The sequence below is a fragment of the Elaeis guineensis genome, chromosome 14 (genome assembly GCF_000442705.2).
Source record: "Elaeis guineensis isolate ETL-2024a chromosome 14, EG11, whole genome shotgun sequence".
Classification (NCBI taxonomy): domain Eukaryota; kingdom Viridiplantae; phylum Streptophyta; class Magnoliopsida; order Arecales; family Arecaceae; genus Elaeis; species Elaeis guineensis.
In genome coordinates this window covers 42,576,271-42,599,205 of record NC_026006.2, presented here as the reverse complement: position 1 = coordinate 42,599,205, position 22,935 = coordinate 42,576,271, and the positions used below count along the sequence as shown (strand labels likewise).

The 22,935-nt window shown below is 39.1% G+C and overlaps 1 protein-coding gene and 1 pseudogene across 4 annotated transcripts in view; one reads left to right on the top strand and one right to left on the bottom strand.

Moving 5' to 3' along the window:
* LOC140853602 (gamma carbonic anhydrase 1, mitochondrial-like) overlaps positions 1-19,420 on the top strand; it is a 23,966-nt pseudogene extending 4,546 nt beyond the window's left edge.
* A 330-nt stretch (positions 19,421-19,750) lies between these two features.
* LOC105057826 (stomatal closure-related actin-binding protein 1) overlaps positions 19,751-22,935 on the bottom strand; it is a 43,619-nt gene continuing 40,434 nt past the window's right edge. For 2 of the 4 annotated variants that reach the window (XM_029268285.2, XM_010940529.4), the window contains exons 12-13: positions 20,502-20,651; positions 19,751-19,899 (exon numbers count right to left, since the gene is read on the bottom strand). In XM_029268285.2, the coding sequence (XP_029124118.1) occupies positions 19,855-19,899; positions 20,502-20,651 (195 nt within the window). In that variant the 3' untranslated portion in view covers positions 19,751-19,854. Of the gene's footprint in view, positions 19,900-20,501; positions 20,652-22,935 lie in introns of those variants that run through there. The other 2 variants (XM_010940532.4, XR_012136900.1) reach the window with 2 other exon arrangements.

Below are 22,935 nucleotides of genomic sequence, written 5' to 3'. Positions count from 1 at the left end.
TAATTTATTTGATAATTTTGCTCACTATTGTAATGTTCAAGTGTATTTTCACGTAGTCTCAAAGAGCTCGAAGCACTCTATAGATCTTGGATAGCTGAGTCATTGAAGGCTAATAATTTTCTTCTCATTACAGATTTAAAATTGTATAAAGATATATCTGTTATAATTGATCCAAAGATGGCTGTAATCGGATCAAAATTAACGGCAATAGGTTGACTAACTTGAATTACATAAAGACGGAGAATTCTATATCCAAAGATGAGAATAGCCTCGGATTCTTGTAATCATAGTTAGTTAAATCACTGAAAATATAACTAATATAATAGATCATAGTTTAAATATAAATTATGTATTCATACCATAATTATTGTTCTTGCTTACATATTTCATATTATTGTTGGTTATCAAAACTTTTATATTTATGATTTATATAGTGCATGATTCAGCATTGATTATTACATTTAGATTTATGATTAAATTAGTTACGATACTTATTATATGCTATGATTCTTGTCCAAAAGTATTTTGTAGTTATATAATAAGTGTTGTTAGCAAAAATGTGTTATAGAATCTGCACCATGATGGTAATTGTGAGAATATTTTTTTATTTACAGCTATGACCTCTGCTTCATGCTCATTACATCTATCTAATATTTTTACACTGAATGGATCTAATTATCCTGATTGATATGAGTAGCTTCTCGTTGTGCTAGGATGTCTAAACATAGATTTAGCCCTTTGTAAGCCTCAGCCAAATCTTTTTACTCCCACTAGTTCTCCTGATCAAAAAGAATTATATAAAAAATGAGAGTGTTCTAATAGATTGTCTCTCATGATTATTAAGAGCTCCATAATAAGAGACATTAGGGGATCTGTTCCTGATAACGAATTGGTCTTTGAATATCTTTCCTCTATAGAACAATAGTTTACTAAATCTAATAAAGCCTTAGCTAGTACTCCAATGAACAAGTTAATCTCTATGAAATATGATAAAATTTTTGAAGTGCAAAAGCAGATTATAGAAATACGTGATATAGCTGAAAAATTGAATAACTTGAAAATGACAATATTTAAAAATTTTCTTATCCAGTTTATTCTTAATTCTCTTCCATCCTAATTTATCTAATTTAAAATTTACTATAACATACACAAAGAATCATGATCAATGAATGAACTCATCTTCCAATGCCTGCAAGAGAAAGAAAGATTGAAATACGAAGAGATTTCAATTGTTCACGTAGTTTCAGAAGAGCATCCTAAAAGAAAGAAGGCAAAGAAAGTATATAAATGATCTAGCAATCGATCAAAAAAAGTTCTCATAAATTAAAATATTTTTTCTGTAACAATGAGGGACATATCAAGAAGGATTATAAGAAAAAAAGAAAATGATTCGAAAAGAGGGGTATCTCCTTATCACTTATTTGTTTCGAAACCAACTTTATTGATGTTCTTTCTAATACCTAGTAGATTAATTTGGGTGATGTAATTCATATTTCTAATTTATTGCAGTGATTCCTTTCAAGCTGAAAACCAAATAATAGAAAGCAATGAATCTTTATGAGAAATCGGATGAAGTCCAAGATCATTTCAATCAGAACCTGTAGACTTATTATAGACATTGGATTCCAATTAGATTTACATGATGTCTTTTATATTTCTTGAGTATCTAAAAATTTAGTTTTTTTTATTAAAACTTGATTTAGAAGGTTTTTCATTTACTTTTGTGAATTCATTTTAAATTAATGAAATTTTTATTTTGGTTGGTATTAGAACATTATGGAATGGATTATATAAAATGAATTTAGATTCTTCTTTTGAACAATCTTTACTTATTTTGAATATCAATGTTGGAATGAAACGTGGTATTGTAAATGAAAGTTTTTCAATATTATGGTATAGATGATTAGGTCACCTATCAGAAAGAAACATAACTATATTGATTAAGAAAAGTATTTTATTGAATCTAGATTTTAGTGATTTTAGTATATGCATTGATTGTACTAAAGAAAAACAAATTAAAGGTCATAAAAAGTATGCCACTAAAAGTCAAGAAATCTTAGAATTAATATATATCGATATTTGTGGCTATTTTTCATCTTTTTTTGGAGGGTAAAAGTATTTCATCATGTTTATTGATGATTTCTTATGTTATGGTTATATTTTTCTATTACATGAATAGTCTGAAGCTTTGGAAGCCTTTAAAATATACCAAGCTGAAGTAGAAAATCAATTGGATAGAAAAATTAAAGTTGTAAGATCTGATAAGGATGGTGACTACTATGGTAGATATGATGAATCTAACCATAATCCTGGATCTTTTGCAAAATTTTTTGAACAGCATGACATTATAGCATAGTATACTATGCCAGAAAATCTCTAATAAAATTATATGGTTGAAAGGCATAATCGTATTCTAATGGACATGGTGAAGAGTATGATTAGTAATTTCTTATTATCCTTGAATTTGTAAGGAGAAGCCTTAAAAATTACTATATATATATCCTAAATCAGATATCCAGTAAGGCTATTTCTAAAACTCCTTTTGAGTTATGGATGGATAGAAAATTAAGTTTAGTGTATTTACATGTTTGGGGTTGTCATACAAAAGCTCAATTATATAACCTATAAGAAAAGAAATTTGATCCTGAAACTGTTAGTTGTTATTTTATAGAATATCTAGAAAGATTAAAGAATTTTAGATTTTATTATCCATCGCACACCATTAGAATTATTAAAACTAGAACAGTTAGATTCATTGAAAATGGTGAAAACAGTAGGAATAGTGAACCACCTAATGTGGCATTAAAGAAAATAAGAAAAAAATTTTTATTACAGTAACACCTAGAGATATTTCATATGAACCTGTTTCATCTGAGATTATGGAATATCAATAGGTGGTTAATGCACCACTTTCTGAACAGATAGTCAATGAATCTGACCTGATTAAAAATGATCACAATAATGATACTGAATCTAGAGTATTATGGAGATCTACTAAAATTAAAAGATAATCCATTCCAAATAATTATATTATTTACCTACAAGAATATAATTATTATATTAGGATGAAGGATGATCCAATCTCATTTAAGGATGCCGTGAATAGCGATGATTCTAAATTTTGGTTAGATGTCATGAAAGATAAGATGAAATCTATGATTAAAAATCAAGTCAAAAAATTTACTAAATTGCCTGAAGGATTTAATCCTATTGGTTGTAAATGAATTTTTAAAATCAAATGAGACTCCAAAGCTAATATCGAAAGATATAAGGCTAGACTTGTAGCAAAGAGATTTACTCAAAAAGAGAGCATTGATTATCATGAAATATTTTCTTCTATTTCTAAGAAGGATTCATTCAAAATTATTATAGCATTGGTAGCTTATTTTGATTTAGAGCTACATCAAATGGTTGTCAAGAATGTATAGATGTCAAAACTACATTCTTGAATGGAGATTTAAAGGAAGAGATATATATAGAACAGCCTAAAGGGTTTTTAGTGCAAGAAAACAAAAGGCAGGTATGTAAATTAAAGAAATCTATATATGATTTTAAATAAGCTTTCAGGCAATAGTACTAAAAGTTTAATCATATCATTGCTTCCTTCAAATTTAAGAAAAATAATATTGCTAATCAATGTATATATCTGTAGGTGAATGGGAGTAAGTTTATATTTTTGATTCTATATATGGATGATATCTTACTAGCCAGCAGTGATTTGGATCTCTTGTATGAAACTAAAATTTTTTTTTTAGAATATTTTGATATAAAAAATATAAAAGATGCTTTTTATATTCTTGGTATAGAAATCCATCGTGATAGGAGTAAAAGGTTGCCTGACTTATCTCAGAGGACTTACATTACTAGGATCCTAGAAATATTTAGAAAATCAAGCTGCTCATCAAGTAAAGTGCCAATTGTTAAAAGTGATAAATTCAGTAAATTTTAGTATCCCAAGAATGAGATTGAGAGAAATCAGATGAGGGATATACCTTATGCATCTGCAGTAGGTAGTCTGACATATGCTCAAGTATGTACTCGTTCTGATATTTGTTTTACTTTGAAAATACTTAGTAGATATCAGAGTGATCTAAGTATGAACCACTGGAAAGCTACCAAGAAGGTAATATGCTATCTTTAGAGGACTAAGGAGTACATGCTTACTTATAAAATTACTAATCAGTTGGAAATGATCGATTATTCATATGCAAATTATGATGGTTGCCTCGATAGTAGGAAGTCTATAATAAGTTATATTTTTTTGTTGGCTGGTGGAGAAATTTTATGAAGGAGCATAAAATAGTGTATTATTGTCTGCTCTACTATGTAAACTGAATACCTAAGCTACTACGAGGCTTCCTCACATGCTCTACGATTAAAAAATTTATCTTAGGGCTTGAAGTTATGGATTATATTTTCAAGCCGCTGAGAATTTATTGTGACAATTTTGCTATAGTTTCTTTCTCTAATAGTAGTAAGATGATCAATGCACATAAGCACATTGATGTTAAGTATTTTACTATTAATGAGAGAATTAGTAGTCATCAGGTGTCTATTGATTTTATTAGTACTGCCTGTATGATAGCTGATCCTTTGACTAAAGATTTGATACCCAAAGTTTTCAAAGAGCATGTAAAAGTTATGGATATTTGTCATTGAGATATTTAGTTTGTAATAGATACTTATTTTGAGATTTTTTAAAAGTTTAATGACTACTATTGCTTCTATTTAATTATTGCTTGTATACATTATGGTTGACTTTTGTCAAAATTAAAGTAAACAGAAGTATCATTTATATGACATAATAGTGAAACTATTATCATAGGTGTTGGTGCAAGAATTCATCTGGTGTTGGGATATCGGAGTTGACAATAAAGCGAGCCTCCCGAGGGCGCAACCTGGACATAAGTCCTAACCGAAGATGGCTCCGATGAGGACCCTCCGATGCTCAAGTCAGAACTCTCGTTCAACAGAAGGAGCGTGAGAGGCAGAATAATGACGTATCTTTTCAGAGGTCCTCTTTGAGTCTCTTTTATAGCGAAGAGTTGGAGCTTCAGTTGGCAAGTGCTTAGTACGATCCCACATGATCAGGATGTGAATTATGGGGCATGAGATTGTCACTCTTCAGGATGTGACAGTTGTGGTTGCCTTATCATTTCAGAGACAGTTGTTGCCCAATGGGTATTTGTTTTGAATAAAATTGCCAATCGGGTGTTGTCAAGACAAGAATTGGTCAGCGACGATCAAGGATCGATCGTCTTAAAGTGCTACTGGATAAGGACGTCTGAGGCTAGAATCTATCTGTAGATGCGAAGCGGGTCGACCAACAGGATCAACCAACGAGGAGACTTCGCTAATATGCACAGGAAACACCGAGCGATGGTCGACCATGACCTGTCATGAGTCGGCAATGGGCTCCAGAAGGTGGATCTACTAGGCACGATCTTCTTGGGCTCTGGGCCTTTTCATGCAATCGATCCATGCAAAATTTTTTTCAACACATGCCCTCTACTTTCGAATCTGATTTTAGTCGGACGAAGGGAGTACACCTATCTTCCTTAGGCCGAAGATGTTAAATGGCCCTTCAATTAATGAGACGCATGTGACTTTTAAGATGAAAGTGAGACGACACGGCTTGAGTCATCATCACAAAATTAAATAGACATTGTTTCAACATCTATTTTTTGAATTATGGTGTCGATTTGCATAACTGACAATGGCAGCCGATCGAATGTTGAGATGCCATGTGCACCACATCTTGTGACTTGTTGAGAAAAGAATGATTCGATATCTAGACATTATCTTCTCATGGCTCTAAATAAGAGAGGTGCCTATCCCTGGCTTTTTCAATTGCTGCTAGGCTCTTCGACTCCTTTTTCTTATCCATTACCATAGCTTCTTGGAATAAGGGGCCTTCCTTCTTCCTCCATAGTGCACTCTTCAGAGGGGTTTTTGAAGGTCCTGATGACTATTTCATTTTTCTATCTCCTTCCTTCATTCTCATATGGGTTTTCTTTCTCACCCATCTATTTTTCTATTCTTCCCTTCCTTTTTTAGATATCTTTTTAGTTCTTTTATTTGAGAATGGTCGAGTAGAGTGAACTAGGTCATAGTGGTTATAGCTTTATGTTGAATTCGAATGATTTGATTCGGATACGGATTTGGTATGGATCCCTTCCTATTTTGATCTTGAACTCTCCAGAGTAAGCGAACACATAGATAGCCTACCCTCCAATCAGCTTGCCATAGATGAGGAAGTATTATAGACGGGCTTAAGGTTTTCCATTCATCCCTTCATCCTTGACATCTTCCATTTTTATGGTTTGTCCTTTTGTGCCATTGTTCCGAACTCCTTTAGGTTCGTGATAGATTTTTTGATCCTTTGTGTTATGGCTAGTGTCCAACTATCTGTTGATCTCTTCTGCTCTTTTTTCACCATCAAGAGGCATCCTTACTTGAAGAATTGGTGGTATTTTTCTTTTCAGAAAAGGATTTCTCCTCTGATCAAGGGTACTCCTTCTACTGTTCATGGGTAGAAGGAGCAATTCATATTTGTGTCTAGCTCTATAGTGAAGGACTAGGATTTGTCGGGCTGGGGTCGGCCAGAGACTTCAACATTCAAGGTCTCAAAGCTAGGGGCTGAAGAAGAGGGTCGCTTTAGAACCCTTCAAGGCTCTCTCAGTTGATGAGTTGGTGTTCGACGAGGCCTTCCTTAATATTGGGCTCAGCTAGACCGATCCTAGGGGTGATCTTTTCCAAGAATATTCAGCTGCTACATTATGGTGTACTCCAAACATAGGGATCTTTGCTAATCATCATCGCCATTAAGAAGTGCTGCATTCCATTTAGGGTTGGTCGACCATGCATCATCAAATTTTTTTATTCACTTCAACTTCAGATTAGAATTCGATTGGGCTAATGTGCATCTTTATTCATTCTATCTAATTGAGAAGGATTTGCCCAGTCAATTGAATACCAAAGAAAGCAATCCTCTATGTCTCGTGCGCAAATGTCATATCTACAATTATAGAAAATTCTCATCGAGCTATGATTATATAGCTAGTACTGTTGGGATAGTAGAGTACTATAGGTGTCCACCTTATTTATCTTTTTCTTTAAGATTGCTGATCTAGTTCAACTGCTTGTAGAGATGAGGTCTGAGGACATCACCAAAATGAAGTGAAACCTTTCAAAGAAGAGAAAGGCTCTCATGCTCGAAGGTGCCTCCAAGAAGCCGGTGATCCATCGAGAAAAGGCTACGGATGAGCGTGGCTCAGCAGCCAAGGCCACAGTTGTCTTAGCAACTCCCACTCCTCTAAGTCTGACTATATTGGCTTTGACTCCAATTTTTGTGGTCGCTCTAGCACCGGTGCCTCCACTACTCGCGGTTTTCTTGCCTGCTGCTTCGACGCCTCCTTGTGAGACTAGAACTCAGTGTTCTTCTGCTTAACTTTCTACTGCTGCAGGTCGAAGCAGCATGCCTCCTCCTTCGAGCAAAATGGATCCTGATGCCCGCATTGACTCCATTCCGGAGGATGCAACCTTTGATGACTGGAGAGTTATTAAAAAGCTAACTGAGAGATCGGTTCTTCCCATGAGCTAAAGGGCATCACTGATATGGGCTTCGACGACCTATAGCGATACTCCATGACCGTCGTGTATCAGGTGCCATCCTTATCTCTAGCTTTATTCTTAGGCTTCTTCGCTCGCCTTTCTACTGATCATACCTTTTCTGTAGGTACCCCATTTTTTCATCGACACCTTAAACCGTGTGTGCAAGGTGAAGATCCATAAGGCTTTGCATCGAAAGGTCGAATCCAATGCCGCAGAGGCGTGCACACACACTGACATGGCCAAGATCGAGGCCGACAAGCTGAGAGAATCCCTCAATAAGATTTTCACTGAGCTCATGCAAAAAGGGGAGGAACTTCAGGTGGCCAAAATAAAGCTCATTGAGATCGAGCAAAAGGCTGAGGAGCGAGTTGCCGAGGCCAAGGAGCGAGCCCAAGAACTAAGTCGTCGAGGCCAAGCGGGAGGCTGAAGAGAGGGTTGCTGAGGCCTGTCGATAGGCTGTGGAATTCTTTAAGGCATGGAGGATTTCAAACAGGAGATGACCCAGGTGATTGATGGCTATAAGGTGTCAGAGGAATACTACGATACCTTGGTCAAATACGGTCAAGGGTCATTCAACGTAGGATACAAGATCGGGTTTAAAGATTGCCACCATCTAGTCACTGTCTGACTTCTCGAGGCTGACCTCTCCTTCTTGGATGAGGACAAAGATGATGAGGAGGCTACGGTCGAGCTGGCTCCTCCAAGTTCTAAGGCCACCAACGAACAGAGATGAGCAAAGAGGCAATGATTGAAGTTTCTCTATCGTCCATTGCTGGTCCCTCCAAAGCATCCCTAGGTCCTTCAGGAGTCACATCTGACTCTTCTGATCTTCAAGGTGAGGTTGGAAAATAAATATTGCTTGTAGCTTATTCTCTTTCTTATTTCTTTGTAGAAAAGTTATCATCGATGAAATGATATTTCATCTTTTTTATATTTTCCTTCACTTGTCTAGTTATGTCCGTGTGCTCTCATCGAATGTCCCCCTTCAATTCCTGATGTCGAGGATTTATCAGCAGCATCTATTGCAAGGATCAAGTCCCATATTGGTGATCTTGAAAGGAGTGTTAACAAATTAAATAAGAAGGCTACTGTCCGAAGGAAGGAACTATTGAAGACCAGAAAAGTTCTAGACAAGGCCTCGACAAAAGTCGATTGGTTGAGGATGATCAACCGTCGGAGTCTTGTGACATATTCTGTTGAAAAAGTTCGACTGATGGCTGAGTCTGCAAGGCTATCCAAGCTCATAGAGGATGCCCCTTAGGGTGCTATTATCAGACAGTAGGACCTCCAACTCCATTGGTCTCAGGATAGGATCTCGAAACTAGAGTCGTCAGAGGCTGCTGCCAAAAAGGCAAGAAAATATTCTGCTGATCATGTGGCATAGCCTCAGAAGGATCTCCATATCATCCAAGACAAGATGTTTGAGCTTGAGTACTCAAGCAATATGGTTGCCGAATACAAGCTGACGGAGAGTCAGCAGACAATCACAAGAACCCGGGGCCTGATCGTACATGGATTGGGTGATCCCACATCTCCAAACGATATGGTCCGATGCATGTTCGATACAGGCTATACAGCTGGATTCTGGATATATCGAAACTGGATCAAGATAGCTTTCCCAGAGCTCGACCTCTCAAAACTTTCTCCCAAGGGCGATGCCGAACCTTCCTCTCTCCGAGGCAGATCCAGGGGGATGGAGATTCATGAGCTTGGCCTCGATGGCAAGGAGATTTGTGCGGAAGTTTTTGATAAAGCTTCGAAGACTAGGGCTCATTGTAGTTGAATGTAACAATCTCTGACATCATCTTTTTGAGATGACATTATTCCAGTAATCATAATGAGTTATGTAAACACAATAGCAAATATTCATCTTGTGTTGTCTTTTCTTTTGTCATGGGGTGGCGTTTGATGTCGTCACCGACCTTTGCACAAGAGACCTCACATTTCAGACAAGGACTCCTTAGTACCTTTTCCATCAGGTCTCTCATGCATTAATTATGGATGGTCCTCTAACGTTTCATGATTTCCAATGTATTCAAGTTAGAATGGACCAGGGTGCACGACAGCTGTGGGGAATGACAGCTACCACCTCTTCCAATGAAGTAATATTTGGGGAAAGATGTCGGGCTTGTGAGAGTATTCTACGTGGCGGTATTCTAGTTCACGAAGTGCTGCTCAAATTAACTTTCGGAGTTAAGAAGATGCACCATTTATGGCTCAAAGGGTGGCTGCATTTGATTGATAGTTGGTGTGGGCGCTGGTGCCTACAAATAGAGGTTGATGGTTGGTAAAACTTCACCTTCCACCTTCTTTTCCGTAGCTTCTGTGAGAACTATCCTTTTCTCTTGTCACCATAATGATGTCCAAGAGAGCTATCAAGGACCAGGTCAAGGAGAGGAGGGCCGCTGAGAGGGAGACTTAGAGAAGGGCAAGGTGGCCCAGGCAGTCCTCCTCTCGTAGGGTGCCGTTTGCCTCGCAATCTCTATCATCCTCCGAGAGTAAGGGTGCCCCCCAAGCTGAGCAGATTCCCCACGCGATCCGAGAGTACTGCATCAGGGACTACAAGGCCTCCATGGTGTTTGAGAAGGATGCCACCAACATCGCCGCCACCACCTTTATTCTCGAATTTGAGGACTGTATGACCTACCTGTGGCAGATGATGTCGCAACTGGATCTCCACTACCTCCTCTCCGAAAATAATGATGAGAAGGTGGGGACTTTTTCCTCAGATGAGGATTGAGCTCCCTTTATCTTTTCTTTCTCTTCTCCTTTCTCTCTTTTTTTTTTTGAAGTGATGTCCGAAGCATCACTTTTTGTAAATATTTTAATAAAAAATATTCTGCTTCTATCCATGTATTTTGTATGTGCATTTTCTGATGATTATTTTTTCGTCTGGCTAATAGAGGCTATTTTGCTCGATCACAATATTAATCAAAGGCTTACCCAGTAGACTAACCAATTAGAGGCCATCCTCGATCTTTAAGGCCGATAGGAGGCTTGTTCAACTGAGAAGTTAACCTTAGGTCGACTTACGCTTTCAGTGATTGTGCCAATCACAGGCAATCTTACATTTTTGATGACTTAACTGATTAACAGCTGTCTTATATTTGCAGAGACTAAGCCGATCAAAAGCTATCTTTAGATCTTCAATGACTAAGCTGATCAAAGACTGTCTTTATATCTTCAATGACTAAGCCGATCAAAGACCATCTTTAGGTCTTCAATGACTAAGCCGATCAAAAACCGTCTTATTTTCTGACGAGTAGACAAGAGACTGTTGTTTTTAGAAAAAAAAATTATTAAGAAAGATCATGCGATATGTTACTGATAGTAGATTCGAAGATTCTTTGAATTTCATAGTCGGGAGAGTATTGTTCCATCAAGCTACTTTAGTCAATAGATTTCTGACTTGATAACCTCATCCACTTGGTATGGGCCCTTCCAGTTTGGGGCCAATTTGCCTTATTCTCTAGGTTATGATATCTCCACCTTACGCAGGATCAGGTCGCCGATCCTAAAGATTTTATTTCAAACTTTGTTATTATAATACCGGATGACCTTATGCTGATAAGCTGCCATTCGAACATGCGTCCTCTCTCTGGCTTCTTTGAGTAAATCCAGATTAGCATGCAGCCTCTCTGAGTTGGTCTACTCGTCAAAATTCTCAATCCTTGCCAACGGGACCCCAACTTCGACAGGTATTACTATTTCCATCCCAAAGATCAGATTGAAGGGAATTTTCTCCGTTGGAACTCTTGGTGTCATCCTGTATGTCCAAAGTACGTGGTGAAGTTCGTCAGCCTAAGATCCTTTGGCTTTATCCAACCTTATCTTCAGTCCTCGCAGGATAGTATGATTTGTTTCGTCGGCCTCACCATTAGCTTGAGGATAGGCGACAGAGGTAAGGTGGTGCAATATTTCATGCTTCTTGCAAAACTCCTCAAATTTAGCCTCTGTGAATTGATGCCTATTATCAGTAATCAGTACTCGAGATAGGTCGAACCGACATATGATCGACTTTCAGATGAAATCTACTATCCTTTCTTTTGTAATATGGGCCAGTGGTTCGACTTCTACCCATTTGTGAAGTAGTCCATGACAATGAGCAGGAATTTGCATTGATTCGATGCCTGTGAGAAGGGGCTAAGGATATCCATCTCCTATTACACAAATGACAAAGAGATGCAAATAGGAGTGATCAGCACAGTGGGCAGTCGTTGTATGTTGGAATTCTTTTGGCACTTATCACACCACCGCATGTAATCTTCAGAATCCTTCTGCATGGTCGACCTGTAGTAGCCCTGTCTGAGGAGTGTAAAGGTTAGTGCTCTCTTGCCGATATGACTCCTGTAAGTACATTCATATACTTCTTTGAGTGCATAGTCGACTTCAGATGGTCGTAGACACTGTAGGAGAGGCAATGAGTAAAATCTCTTGTACAACTTTCTCTGGTCAAGGAGATACTTAGCCGACTGATACTTAATCTTCTGAGCTTTCTTTTGATCTGTAGACAAGGTTCCATCTCTAAGATAGCTGATCAATAGATCAATCCAAGAGGGTTCCTCAATAATCTGCAACACAGTCATAATTGTCTTGAATGTGTCCGACGATCAATTGAGAGTCACTACAAACCTTCAAGTTTAGTATTCTTAGCTCTCTGGCTATCCGGAGTCCAGAAGCTAAGGTCTCATATTCAGTCACACTTTTTGTAGCTAGGAATTTGAAGCACAAGGCGTACTCAGCTACTATTCCTTTCAGGCCTATAAGGATTAGTCCTACTCTGGATCTTGAGAAATTGGATGAATCATCCACGTACATCACCCAGGAGCCATCATTAGTTTTTGAAGGAGCCTCGTCAGTGGGAACATGCAGCTCCGCCTCTTCTTGCTCAGCTAGTTCATTCAGAATGATGCATTTGGTGATAAAATCGGTCAGGATCTAAGCTTTGATGGATGGTCGGGGCTGGTATTGGATATCAAACTCTAAGAGCTCGACTGCCCACTTTGCAATCTATCTAGATGTGTCGGGCTGATGGAGAATATTTTTTATTGACTGATCAGTCAAAAGAATGATGGTGTGAGCCTCGAAGTATGATTGGAGCTTTCGAGCTGCCATGAGGAGTGCATAAGTCAGCTTTTTCAATTTTGAATATCTAGTCTCCGCATCCCTTAGGATTCGACTGATTTATTAAACCAGTCTTTGAATTTTATTCTGCTCTTGAGCTAGCACTGCACTCATAGCAATAAGCAAAACTATGAGGTATAAATATAATTCTTCATCAAGATCAGGCTTATCGAGCAGTGGAGCAGAGCTAAGGTAGTCTTTGAGGTCAGCAAAAGCCTTTTGGCATTCCTCGAACTACTAAAAATTCTTTGATTACTTCAGGACTTGGAAGAAGGGCAAGCACCATTCAGTTGATCTTCAAACAAATCGATTTAAGACAGCAACTCTCCCTATGAAGCACTGTACCTCCTTGATTGTCCTAAGGGAAGTCATTTCCTGCACAGCCTTTCACAAGATGGCGAAGGCTTCTTTGAGGTCATCGACATGGGTCCTTACAAATTTACTTTTGATGAATATGTCGTCCACATATACCTCCATATTATATCCGATCTAGTCCTTAAAATTTTTGTTCATAAGGCATTGATAAGTTGCACCTGTATTTTTCAAACCAAAGAACATGATCCTATAACAAAAGAGATCTCAGTTAGTAATAAAAGATGTTTTGTCTTTATCTTCAGGTGCTATCTGGATTTGGTTATAGCCGAAAAAGTCATCCACGAAGGATAGAAGTTCGTGGCCTGACGTGGCGTCAACCAACTGATTAATCTTTGACAGGAGATAGCTATCTTTTGGACAGACCTTATTTAGGTCAGTGAAGTCGATGCAGATCCATCATTTTTTGTTCATCTTTTTTACCATGACCATAGTAGCTATCCACTTTGGATAGATCATCTCTTTGATGAAACCTACCTGAAATAGCTTGTCCTCCTCTTTGGTTATCACTTTTTACCACTCTGGTATAAAACTCTTCTTCTTTTGCTTGAAGGGATGGTAGTTTGGGCTTACGTTTAGTCGGTGCATGATTACTAAATGATCAATTTTCGATATGACTGCTGGTGTCCAGGCGAAAATGTTCGAGTTTGCCTATAAAAAAGAGGTCAGTTGGTCTTTCATTACCTAATCCAGGTTTGACCCGACCTGGACCATGTGCTTCGAGTTTTCATCCGCCAATGAGACTAAGATGAGGTCCTCGATGGGCTTTCCACGTTCCTCGATCAACTCATCATGGGTATCCAGCCCCTCGATTGGGTATGACTCAATGGGGCGACCTCTTTGGAGAGCAATGCTATAACAATGACGTGCCAAGTCTTGTTCTCCACAGACTTCTCTGACTCCATTTGCTGTTGAAAACTTCATCTTCAAGTGATATATGGATATGATAGTTTAGAGCATGTTTAGGCCTAGCCGATCGAGGATGGTGTTGTAGGACGAATGTGCTCGGACGATCAGAAAATCAACCTGGGTAGTAGACTAGATGAAGAATCGGCCAGCCTTTACAAACACAGTGATGACTCCTTCGATGGGGATACTATCTCTGATAAATCCGATAAGTGGAGAGTCCATCCTTCCCAACCGATCATCTGATATTTTCATCTTCGAGAAAGCATCATAAAACAAGACATCGACAGAGCTTTCATTATCGATTAGGATGCGGCGTACATCATAATTTATAATATTTAATGTTACAACAACTACGTCATTGTACGAGAATCAGATTCCTTAGGCATCCTCCTTGGTGAAGGTTATCAGCTCTCCAATCTTCTGCCTCTTTGCTGCCTCATTCCTGTTGAGTCCTCCAACTCCATATCCCCAGTGATGGTGTTGATCACGCCGGCTAAGGGTTGGTCTTCCTGCAGTCCTAAGGGCTGTGGTTGCTCCACCGACCGAGGGGATCTCCACCATCTTTCTCATCGCTCCCACCTTCAGAGGATAAATGGATCGAGACGGCCATGCCTGATGAAGTCCTCGATCTCATCTTGAAGCTAGATGCACTCCTCTATGTCGTGACCATGGGCACGATGATACAAGCAGTACTTATTCAAATCCCTTCTATTTGGAAATATCCGAAGCCTCCTCAGCTCTGGGAGTTGTCCCCTTATTTTCATGAGCACATGAGTCCTTGATGCATTCAACAGAGTATAGTTTGTATATCTCCTCATCGGTGAGATGCACCGATCCATTCTCTAAGGGCTCTGGGTTCGGCGGTTCTGAGGAGGGGCCCCATTTTTTTACTTCTAAAATGGAGACCTGGAATGCTGATGGGTTCTCTCCTCCTATCTCAAAAGGCGCTCCTTATTTTGCCCCCCTGCCATAATAGAACCAGTAGGGGTGTCATCTTCAGTGAAGACCTCCTCGGTGCGAGCATGCTTCTCTGCTCGGGCTAGCATATCGGAATAATCCTAAGGGTAGGTCTTTATTAACAACTTCTTAAGATTGTTCTTCAAGAGTCCGTCCATCTTCATAGACATCGTGATCGAGTGATCTAGATCATGGACCTCTAGGGTTGCCGCATTAAAGTAGCTAACAAAAGCTCGGATAGCCGATCTCTTTTTGCTTGATAGTGTGAAGGTAGTCGAATGGCTTTTGTTATCATCAACTGCTGATGAAGTGACCAATGAAAGATCGGCTCAACTCTTCAAAAGAATAGATCGAAGCCGATTTCAGGCTGAAATACCAGTGCTGAGCCACCTCCTTTAGAGTAGTAGGGAAGGCTCGACAAAGAATGGCATCGATCACTCTAAGCAGGAGCATCACCATCCTAAAAGATTCAAAATGATCAACGGAGTCAGTGGTCCCATAGTAAATCTCAAACTGTGGAGCCTTCAAATACCGAAGGAATGACTCCTGCATAATCCTCAGAGCAAAAGGCAGGTCATTGTTGAACCCATCATAGAGTGCTGAGGGGGTATTATGGATCGCATCGATCCACTCATCAATCTCCCGAAGCTGCCTCTCGAGAGCAAGATCTCAGACGGTGAAGGCCTCAAAATGTTGGGGAGATCACTGACTAAAGGTTGAATCATGCCTTGATTGGGGACTCGGAGATCGCCGCCTTCTTGATTCTTGAGTTTTAAAGCAGCTCTAGCAGGTCTGCCTCCTTTCAGAGCTCTGCAGAGATACCCATGGCTATTCTGGTGGTGGTGGTGGTTATGAAGCTAGATTTGGTGATGGCACCACTGAAGGGGGTGTGGGGGTAGCCTAATTAGGCTACGACATCGTCGGCGGAGGCCCAAGAACAGTTTGGATCGTCTGGACGGTGGCTGTCAAAGTTTGAACGTGCTAGAAGAGCAAGTTGAATTGGTCTATCATGACCAACACTGACTAGGCTGGAGGAGGAGTCTCCATCACCGATGGTTGCATCTAGCTATTGGCTTGGCTCTCTAGCAACCGAGAGGTGATGGCGTTGGTGTGTCAGGATGAAACTCTTTTTAGTGGTATATTATCTTACTGCTCTCGATCTGTGCTCCTCCAAATAAGTCAAAAGGCCTTTCTTCTAGCGTCAATCTGTTGATGCAAGAATGCGTCTGGCATCAGGATGCTGGAGGATGGCAAAGCAGGCCTCCCGAAGGTGCGACCTGCACAAAGGTCCTAATCGGAGATGGCTCCAACGAGATTTTTCTGAAGCTCAAGTTAGAACTCTTGTTCAACAGGAGTGTAAGAGGCAGAATAATAGAGTATCTTTTCAGAGGTCCTCTTTAAGTCTCTTTTATAGTGGAGAGTTGGAGCTTCAGTTGGCAAGTGGTTAGCATGATCCCATGTGATCAAGATATAAATTATAGAGCACGAGATTGTTGCCCGAGATTTTCGAGATATGGCATTTATGGTTGTCATATCAATCCAAGACAGTTGTTGCCCAACGAGTGTTGTATTTTGAATAAAATTACCGACCGAGTGTTGTCGAGATGAGAATTGATCGTCAACGACCAGAGGTCGGTCACCTTAAGGTGCTACTGGATAGAGACATCCGAGGCCAGAATCTGTCTGCAAGGGAAAGCTGGTCGACCAACGAGGAGACTTCGGCTAATACGCACAGGGAATGCTGAGCGATGGTCGGCCATGACCTATCATGAGTCGGTAATGGGCTCTGAAAGGTGGATCGGTTGGGCATAGTCTTCTTGGGCTCTGGGCCTTTTCACGCAATCGGTCTATGCAAAATTTTCTCCAACAATAGGCATTATGATTTTTAATAACTAATGTACTCCAATATATAAGACTAGGTTAAGTGAGAATTATTGATGTCATGATATATGGAAGAAAATATGTCAATTGAGATATATAACCACCATGATCTGCATTAATAATTTTTGCTTAATCAAAGTATAAAAGGATTTCAAGGAATATATAATTGGATAAATTTTTTAAAAATGAGTGCGTACTTGTTGGATCATTTTCAAACTTTTGATTCAGGACTATTATTTTTAAAAATTAAATAATTTTATTTTTAAAAAATAAAATATTTTTTGAAAAAAATCAAAGAGTTATGTTAAGTAATAATGTAGGCCAAATGGGAGAATGTTGGATTTAACTCCTAATATATGACTTAATTATCACTTAATCAAATTTAACTCTTTGAATCAACAACATGTACTGAATTAATTATAGTGAGCCCAATTAATTAAAGAGTTCTATTTTTAATCAGATGTAGACTAAAAGTTCAATTCTAATTAAGAGTTATTCTTTTGATAAAACAAGATAAGTATAGATATAAATATTGATGGCCTTGTCTATTTCTCCAACTCTAAGAAAGATGTGAGCAATTTCCATCGATTGTCCATGTTAAGGAAGATCAAACGCCCCACAGAAGAAAACCAAATATCTTGCGGGTTATGGGATCACCGTATTGCATACACGATGACGCAAGATATGATTTATTTATGATTTGATTTTTACATGAATATTAGAATACGATTCAGACATAAAAAATTAAAATTATCTAATCAATGGAACTTTCAAATTAAATGATGTGTATGGAGAGGTAATCCAGCAAAATTCTTGAGGAAGCTCACCGTAGAAGAAATAGCTTTCATTTCCCATTCTTCCATGAACTATTCCAATTTGGCCCGGGTGCCTGCTGATGAGACTGCTATACCATTTGAGGACGTGTTTGAGAAGGTATTGCATGAAGTTTGGTCGTCTAGATAACGGATATGATTCAATGGTCGGAGTGGTTCCCAAATTTTCTCGGGAGCTGATTCTACCGTAACATCCTGCCACAAATCTCCCAAGCCTTCTCACTGAGTTCATTGAACTCAAGTTACTTAACCCTTTCACCAAGATGATGATGGCTATTGTTTGCCAGGGATATTAATGAGTTTGTCACGTCCTTTTTCTTTACCATTTCAATAATATTATGGTCAAGCCCTGTTACAGGACCAACAGAGTACCCTTTGGATTGTCATGGCATCCTATCCTTTCGGTACTAAAAATTCCAGATGTTTTTGAATGCAAAGCAATATGAATTCTGTTGCTTATGAAGTACTTCACTGCTGAAACTAGCTGAATTGGAGGTGGTTTGTAGCGACTTACCCTTAACAAACTTCGTTAAAGGATCGGATTTGTTCAGCAATTTAAGCCCCTGCACCACTCTTCAAGCTCTTCTGTCAGGCGAATAATGTTTTACTGCAGGGTATATGCTATTTCCTTTATAGGATTTCCTCGTCCACAAATCACCGTACCGAAATATTAGGACAGATTTATGGGAGCAATCCTACTTCAAAAGAATTTGCTGGCTGTATGTTCAGAGTAGATCTATCATACATGACTTCAGTAAATCTCCAGCTAATCACACACAACATAAAAGTCTAGTAGGCATTGACTTGCCAAATTAATTTTTGTTAGAGGATCCACCAAGATGCAATGATCTTTTATCCATGATATTCAGGAAAGCAACAACAATCTTTTAGGTCCAGGTTGCGAGTCCCCAGATTCATGTCAAGTTGATGAAGCCAGCTTACCAAAATAGGGTTTTGTACAGGGGCAGCTGACTGAGGCTATGCAAAATATGGCTTAGCAGTAATCCAACCTTGATTAAACTCCACTGCAGGCTAACCTAGTTGGTTCCTAGTGTTTCACCTCAAAATAAAAACAGTGCAATAATTTGGGCCTGGAAGATAGCATCAGGATGGTAGTGTCATCTATTTCATACCTGTCCCTGGTGCTCTCCGATGCAACATAAGTTCAATAGCATCTCTGTTTTCACTTGCAGTTGCACAGGGAGCAACTGATAGTTAACCATCTTTAAACTGAGTTCAGATCAGAGCAAGGTTAATTTCCTAAATGCCATATTTTTAACTGTTCAGAATTGCCTCTAGGTATAATTTGGGTAAATTAGCATTAGAATCAGGCACGTTCTCTGCATGTAAAGGAAGAAAGGAGGGATCAATGGGTAGAAGAAGAACGGGAAAAGGTAAGGTATGTAGGGAGTCATATTAGAAGTGGATTTGAACACTCAATAGGTATTATTTTGGTTAATTAGCATTAGAATCAGGCATGTGCCCTGCATGTAAAGGAAGAAAGGGGGGACCAATGGGTAGAAGAAGATCGAGGAAAGGGTAAAAGTATGTAGGGAGTTATATTAGAAGTGGATTGGAACACTCAAGGTGGACTTAAACACCGAGAGTTCGCATTACAATGGTAGAGATTATAACAGGGAATCAAGTAGATGAAGTGTGTTGGATTGTAGTGGTAGAAGAAGCTATCACAACTAGAGTGAAAACAAGGCTCTTAGAAATTTTTGTGAGAATATGAGAATGTTAATTCCATCTATTTATGTACTGAAAAGTTGGCCTTAACGGGCAACTTTATGCCAGACAAATCCAGTGGCATCTGGATTAAGAAATCAGCTAATAAAGGTGAAAGTAGATCTAGGGAAAAAAAAAAGAAGGAAGAAGAATGTTTGAATTCTTTTTTTCTTTCTTCTGGCAGGCAAAGAATGACAATAAAAGCCAAAACAAATCAGTTACAACTTACAACAAATCGGTCGCAACTTACAACCCAATCTAAAGGCAAATAAAAAGGATGCCTTGGTGATGCTCGCGATGATAAAGACAAAAGGCAATCAAACCAGGGAAAAAAGAACAAGATCCTAGATACAATCTATTTTCCATAGCTAGATATAATATTACATTTATAACTTTGGGAAAATCACTAGGTTACTTAAAATGGTATAAAAATTTATCAAGTTCCAGAAGAAGCCTGGTCATCTGGTCCAGCAAGTGTGATCTGGTGTGAAGCACACAAATGTAAGACACTAGAGTAACGAAACAACAAATAATAGTATGTATGTAATCTGGGAATCAATGGTAGAAACATGATATCAAATAGAGCTAAAAAGTAAGGCAGACTCTATAATATCTATGAAAATATAGTTGTTATCAACAGAATCTAAGATTGACAACATGTCACCTGCATGCTCAACAAAAACAATGCAGTCATGGGTCTAACAATTATGATTAACGCCAACCCCATACTGAATTGGTAGCTGCAGAGTGTGATTTATTTGGAGAAATATGGTGGGAATGCTACCTTCCATGTTCAAACTTGGAAGCCCCCCAGCAAAGGAAAGATGCCAACCAGCAGAGTCAAGTCATATTGGAAGTTTCAATGTGAATTATAGATAATCCAGACCAACAAATGTCAGCTTACCAAGTTGGTAAAATATTTGGTAGGTGTACTAAGAGACTTGGGATCAAATCCTTCCTTCACAAGGGTTTTGGGGGTTAGAAGTACTGGGAGAGGGCGACCCCCCATTATAAAGACCATTGCCATCTATCAAAAAGGGGGGAAAAAAGAGCAAGAAAACAATATCTAGAAGTTATACTTACATTACAATCAAAAGCAAATCTTCGAGCAAGCATCATTGCTGCATTTCTTTCTCTCTCAGATTGAAAGGCTAATGTGAAGGAAAGGCCTTTCTTAACTTGCCAAAAAAGTGCCTGAGCTGCAGCATTTCCACCACCTCTAACCCCACATAGCTGAAGATTAATCATTTAAGTGGCAGTTAGATATATTTTGTGCTATCCCACATGCTTAAAAAGCAGTTATTGATACTATCACCATTCCCAATGATTTATTAAAGCCAATTAGTTTTTATTGAGACTAATGCTATAAGCATTTTACACCAAAATTTCAGTTCTATCAGATCTACAGTTTATGTATGAGATAAAAATTCAACTCTCATATATTTGAGTTTATGCAATACAGGACATGTATAATATGCACACACAGGAATTGGCCTTGTGAAACAACATTTTACTCTGCCAGCATGTCTAGCAACATGTTGAGAAATTGAGACACACCATGTATAATCAAAAAGGAAGGTTATGACGTCAGCTAACTCACTGTTTGATAGCCAGTCATTGGGTAATTGCGATAAATGCAGCAAGATGCCAATGGACATGTCAATCTAAAGGCTAGCCAAGTTTCTATCCAATTACAAGATACATGTGAGGCTCTGTACTCAACCATTTTTCACCCTATAGAAGCACAGTAGTTTGATCAAGTTTCTTGAACTCAGCAATGTGAGACCAAAATCCGTAGCAGCTATTAGCAGGGACCTGATGATGCTGGATTTTGGCTGTTTCTAAAGATGACCCAGCACAACCTAATTTATGCTTCTAGCGGATAATTCATGAGAAGGATTTGGTATGGAATTCACACAAGGGAAAAGAGTGATGGAACGTCAGAATTTTGAGAACCACTGATGAAATCCTGGTTCACTCCACTTTTTTCTATTTTCTTCATGTTGGAAAATGTGGAACAGGAACAGATGAAAACCAAGCATTAAAAATCTAGATAGCAAGAAAGAATTAAAAAATAAGGAAACAGAATTTGTATGGTTTTCAGGCACATTAATATATCCACTGTCATTAAGACAAATTCCTGGCACTGCAATGGTGCAGATTTTAATGGTCTATCTCAAGTTCTAATGAAACCTCCTATCTGCAGTCCCGCCTCGCTCTGCTTCAAGCAGCAAGACCAATGATGTGATCTCAAATACTTGCCCAGTGGAAACAGAAAGGAAAATACTTCGAGAGGAGAAAGTAAGAACTTTCATGAGAAACTTCTGTCTAGTATGTCCATCACATGGAAAGACCCAAATAAACAAGTCTATCAGGAGTTCAGGACAATCATGTACGAACCGTTCGATAACCATGACATGGTCCCGATGCTACCAAAATCTGAAGTAGGTTCAGTATGAAGATTGTGCTTTCGATCAATAATGCTCTACCAAAATCTGAAGTAGGTTCAGCATGAAGATTGCACTTTGACCAATAATGCTCAAGAGCTTCTCAAAACTTTGGTGAGATTTAACAAATCAAAAAGGATTTTGACTACACTTGAAATACATTTAGGAATAAAGATCGCAAGATCTTAAAGAAAACATAAACAATAAATGGCACCAATGGTGGGTCTTGGCATCGTCAATTCCACCTAGGAAAGTTTTTCTCACACTTTAGAAAGGGTAGGGAACTACATCTTCTTCCAATAACTTTAAATTTGAATCTCCAATAAATAATATCCTTAACAATACTCAAAGTTGAAATAAAAATAAAAGCAGAAATTACAACTAAGCGATAAAAATGTAAAATGAAGTTCATCAATAGTACAATGTCTAGCAATTAGAAGCAAGGTCTGCGGAATAGGAACTGGGACTCGTGCCGACTGACCGATGGTACGAGTCGGTATGGGTCCATGCTGGACCAGACCGGTGCGAACCAACATAGAAGAAAAGAAAAAAACCAGGGAGGAAAAAAGAGAAAGAGGGAAGAGGGACGGAGGAGAGAGGAGGGAGGGGAGTGGTCAGAGGAGATGTGGCGGTGGCCACAGGCGGGCCGCAGGCACGCTCGAAGGGCCACCAAGGCCTCCACTTTCTCTGTCAAATCTCGGCTGAGAAAGAGAGAGAGGGAGGGGGTAGGGAAAAAAAGGGAGGGAGAGGAAGCCGACGGAGGGCCTTCGACTGGCCGCCGTGACAACGGAAGGCGAAATCGCGGCTTGCGGTCTGTGGCTCTACGAGTGTGAAATAGGGGCGATTGTCCTTGTTTCATAGAGTTTTTTAAAAATCCCAACCACCAGCAATTCGGAGCCCTCCGACGGCTTCTTCTCGGCTATGCCTTCCTTCAGTACCCTCGCTCCCCCTCTCTCTATATCTCTCGATTGAACATCCTATCGAGCGACACAAAGCCACAGAGGCCTCCGTGGCCCTCCGGCGGCCTCAGCGGGCCACCGCCAGCCCTCCGACAGTGGCATCCCCTCTTT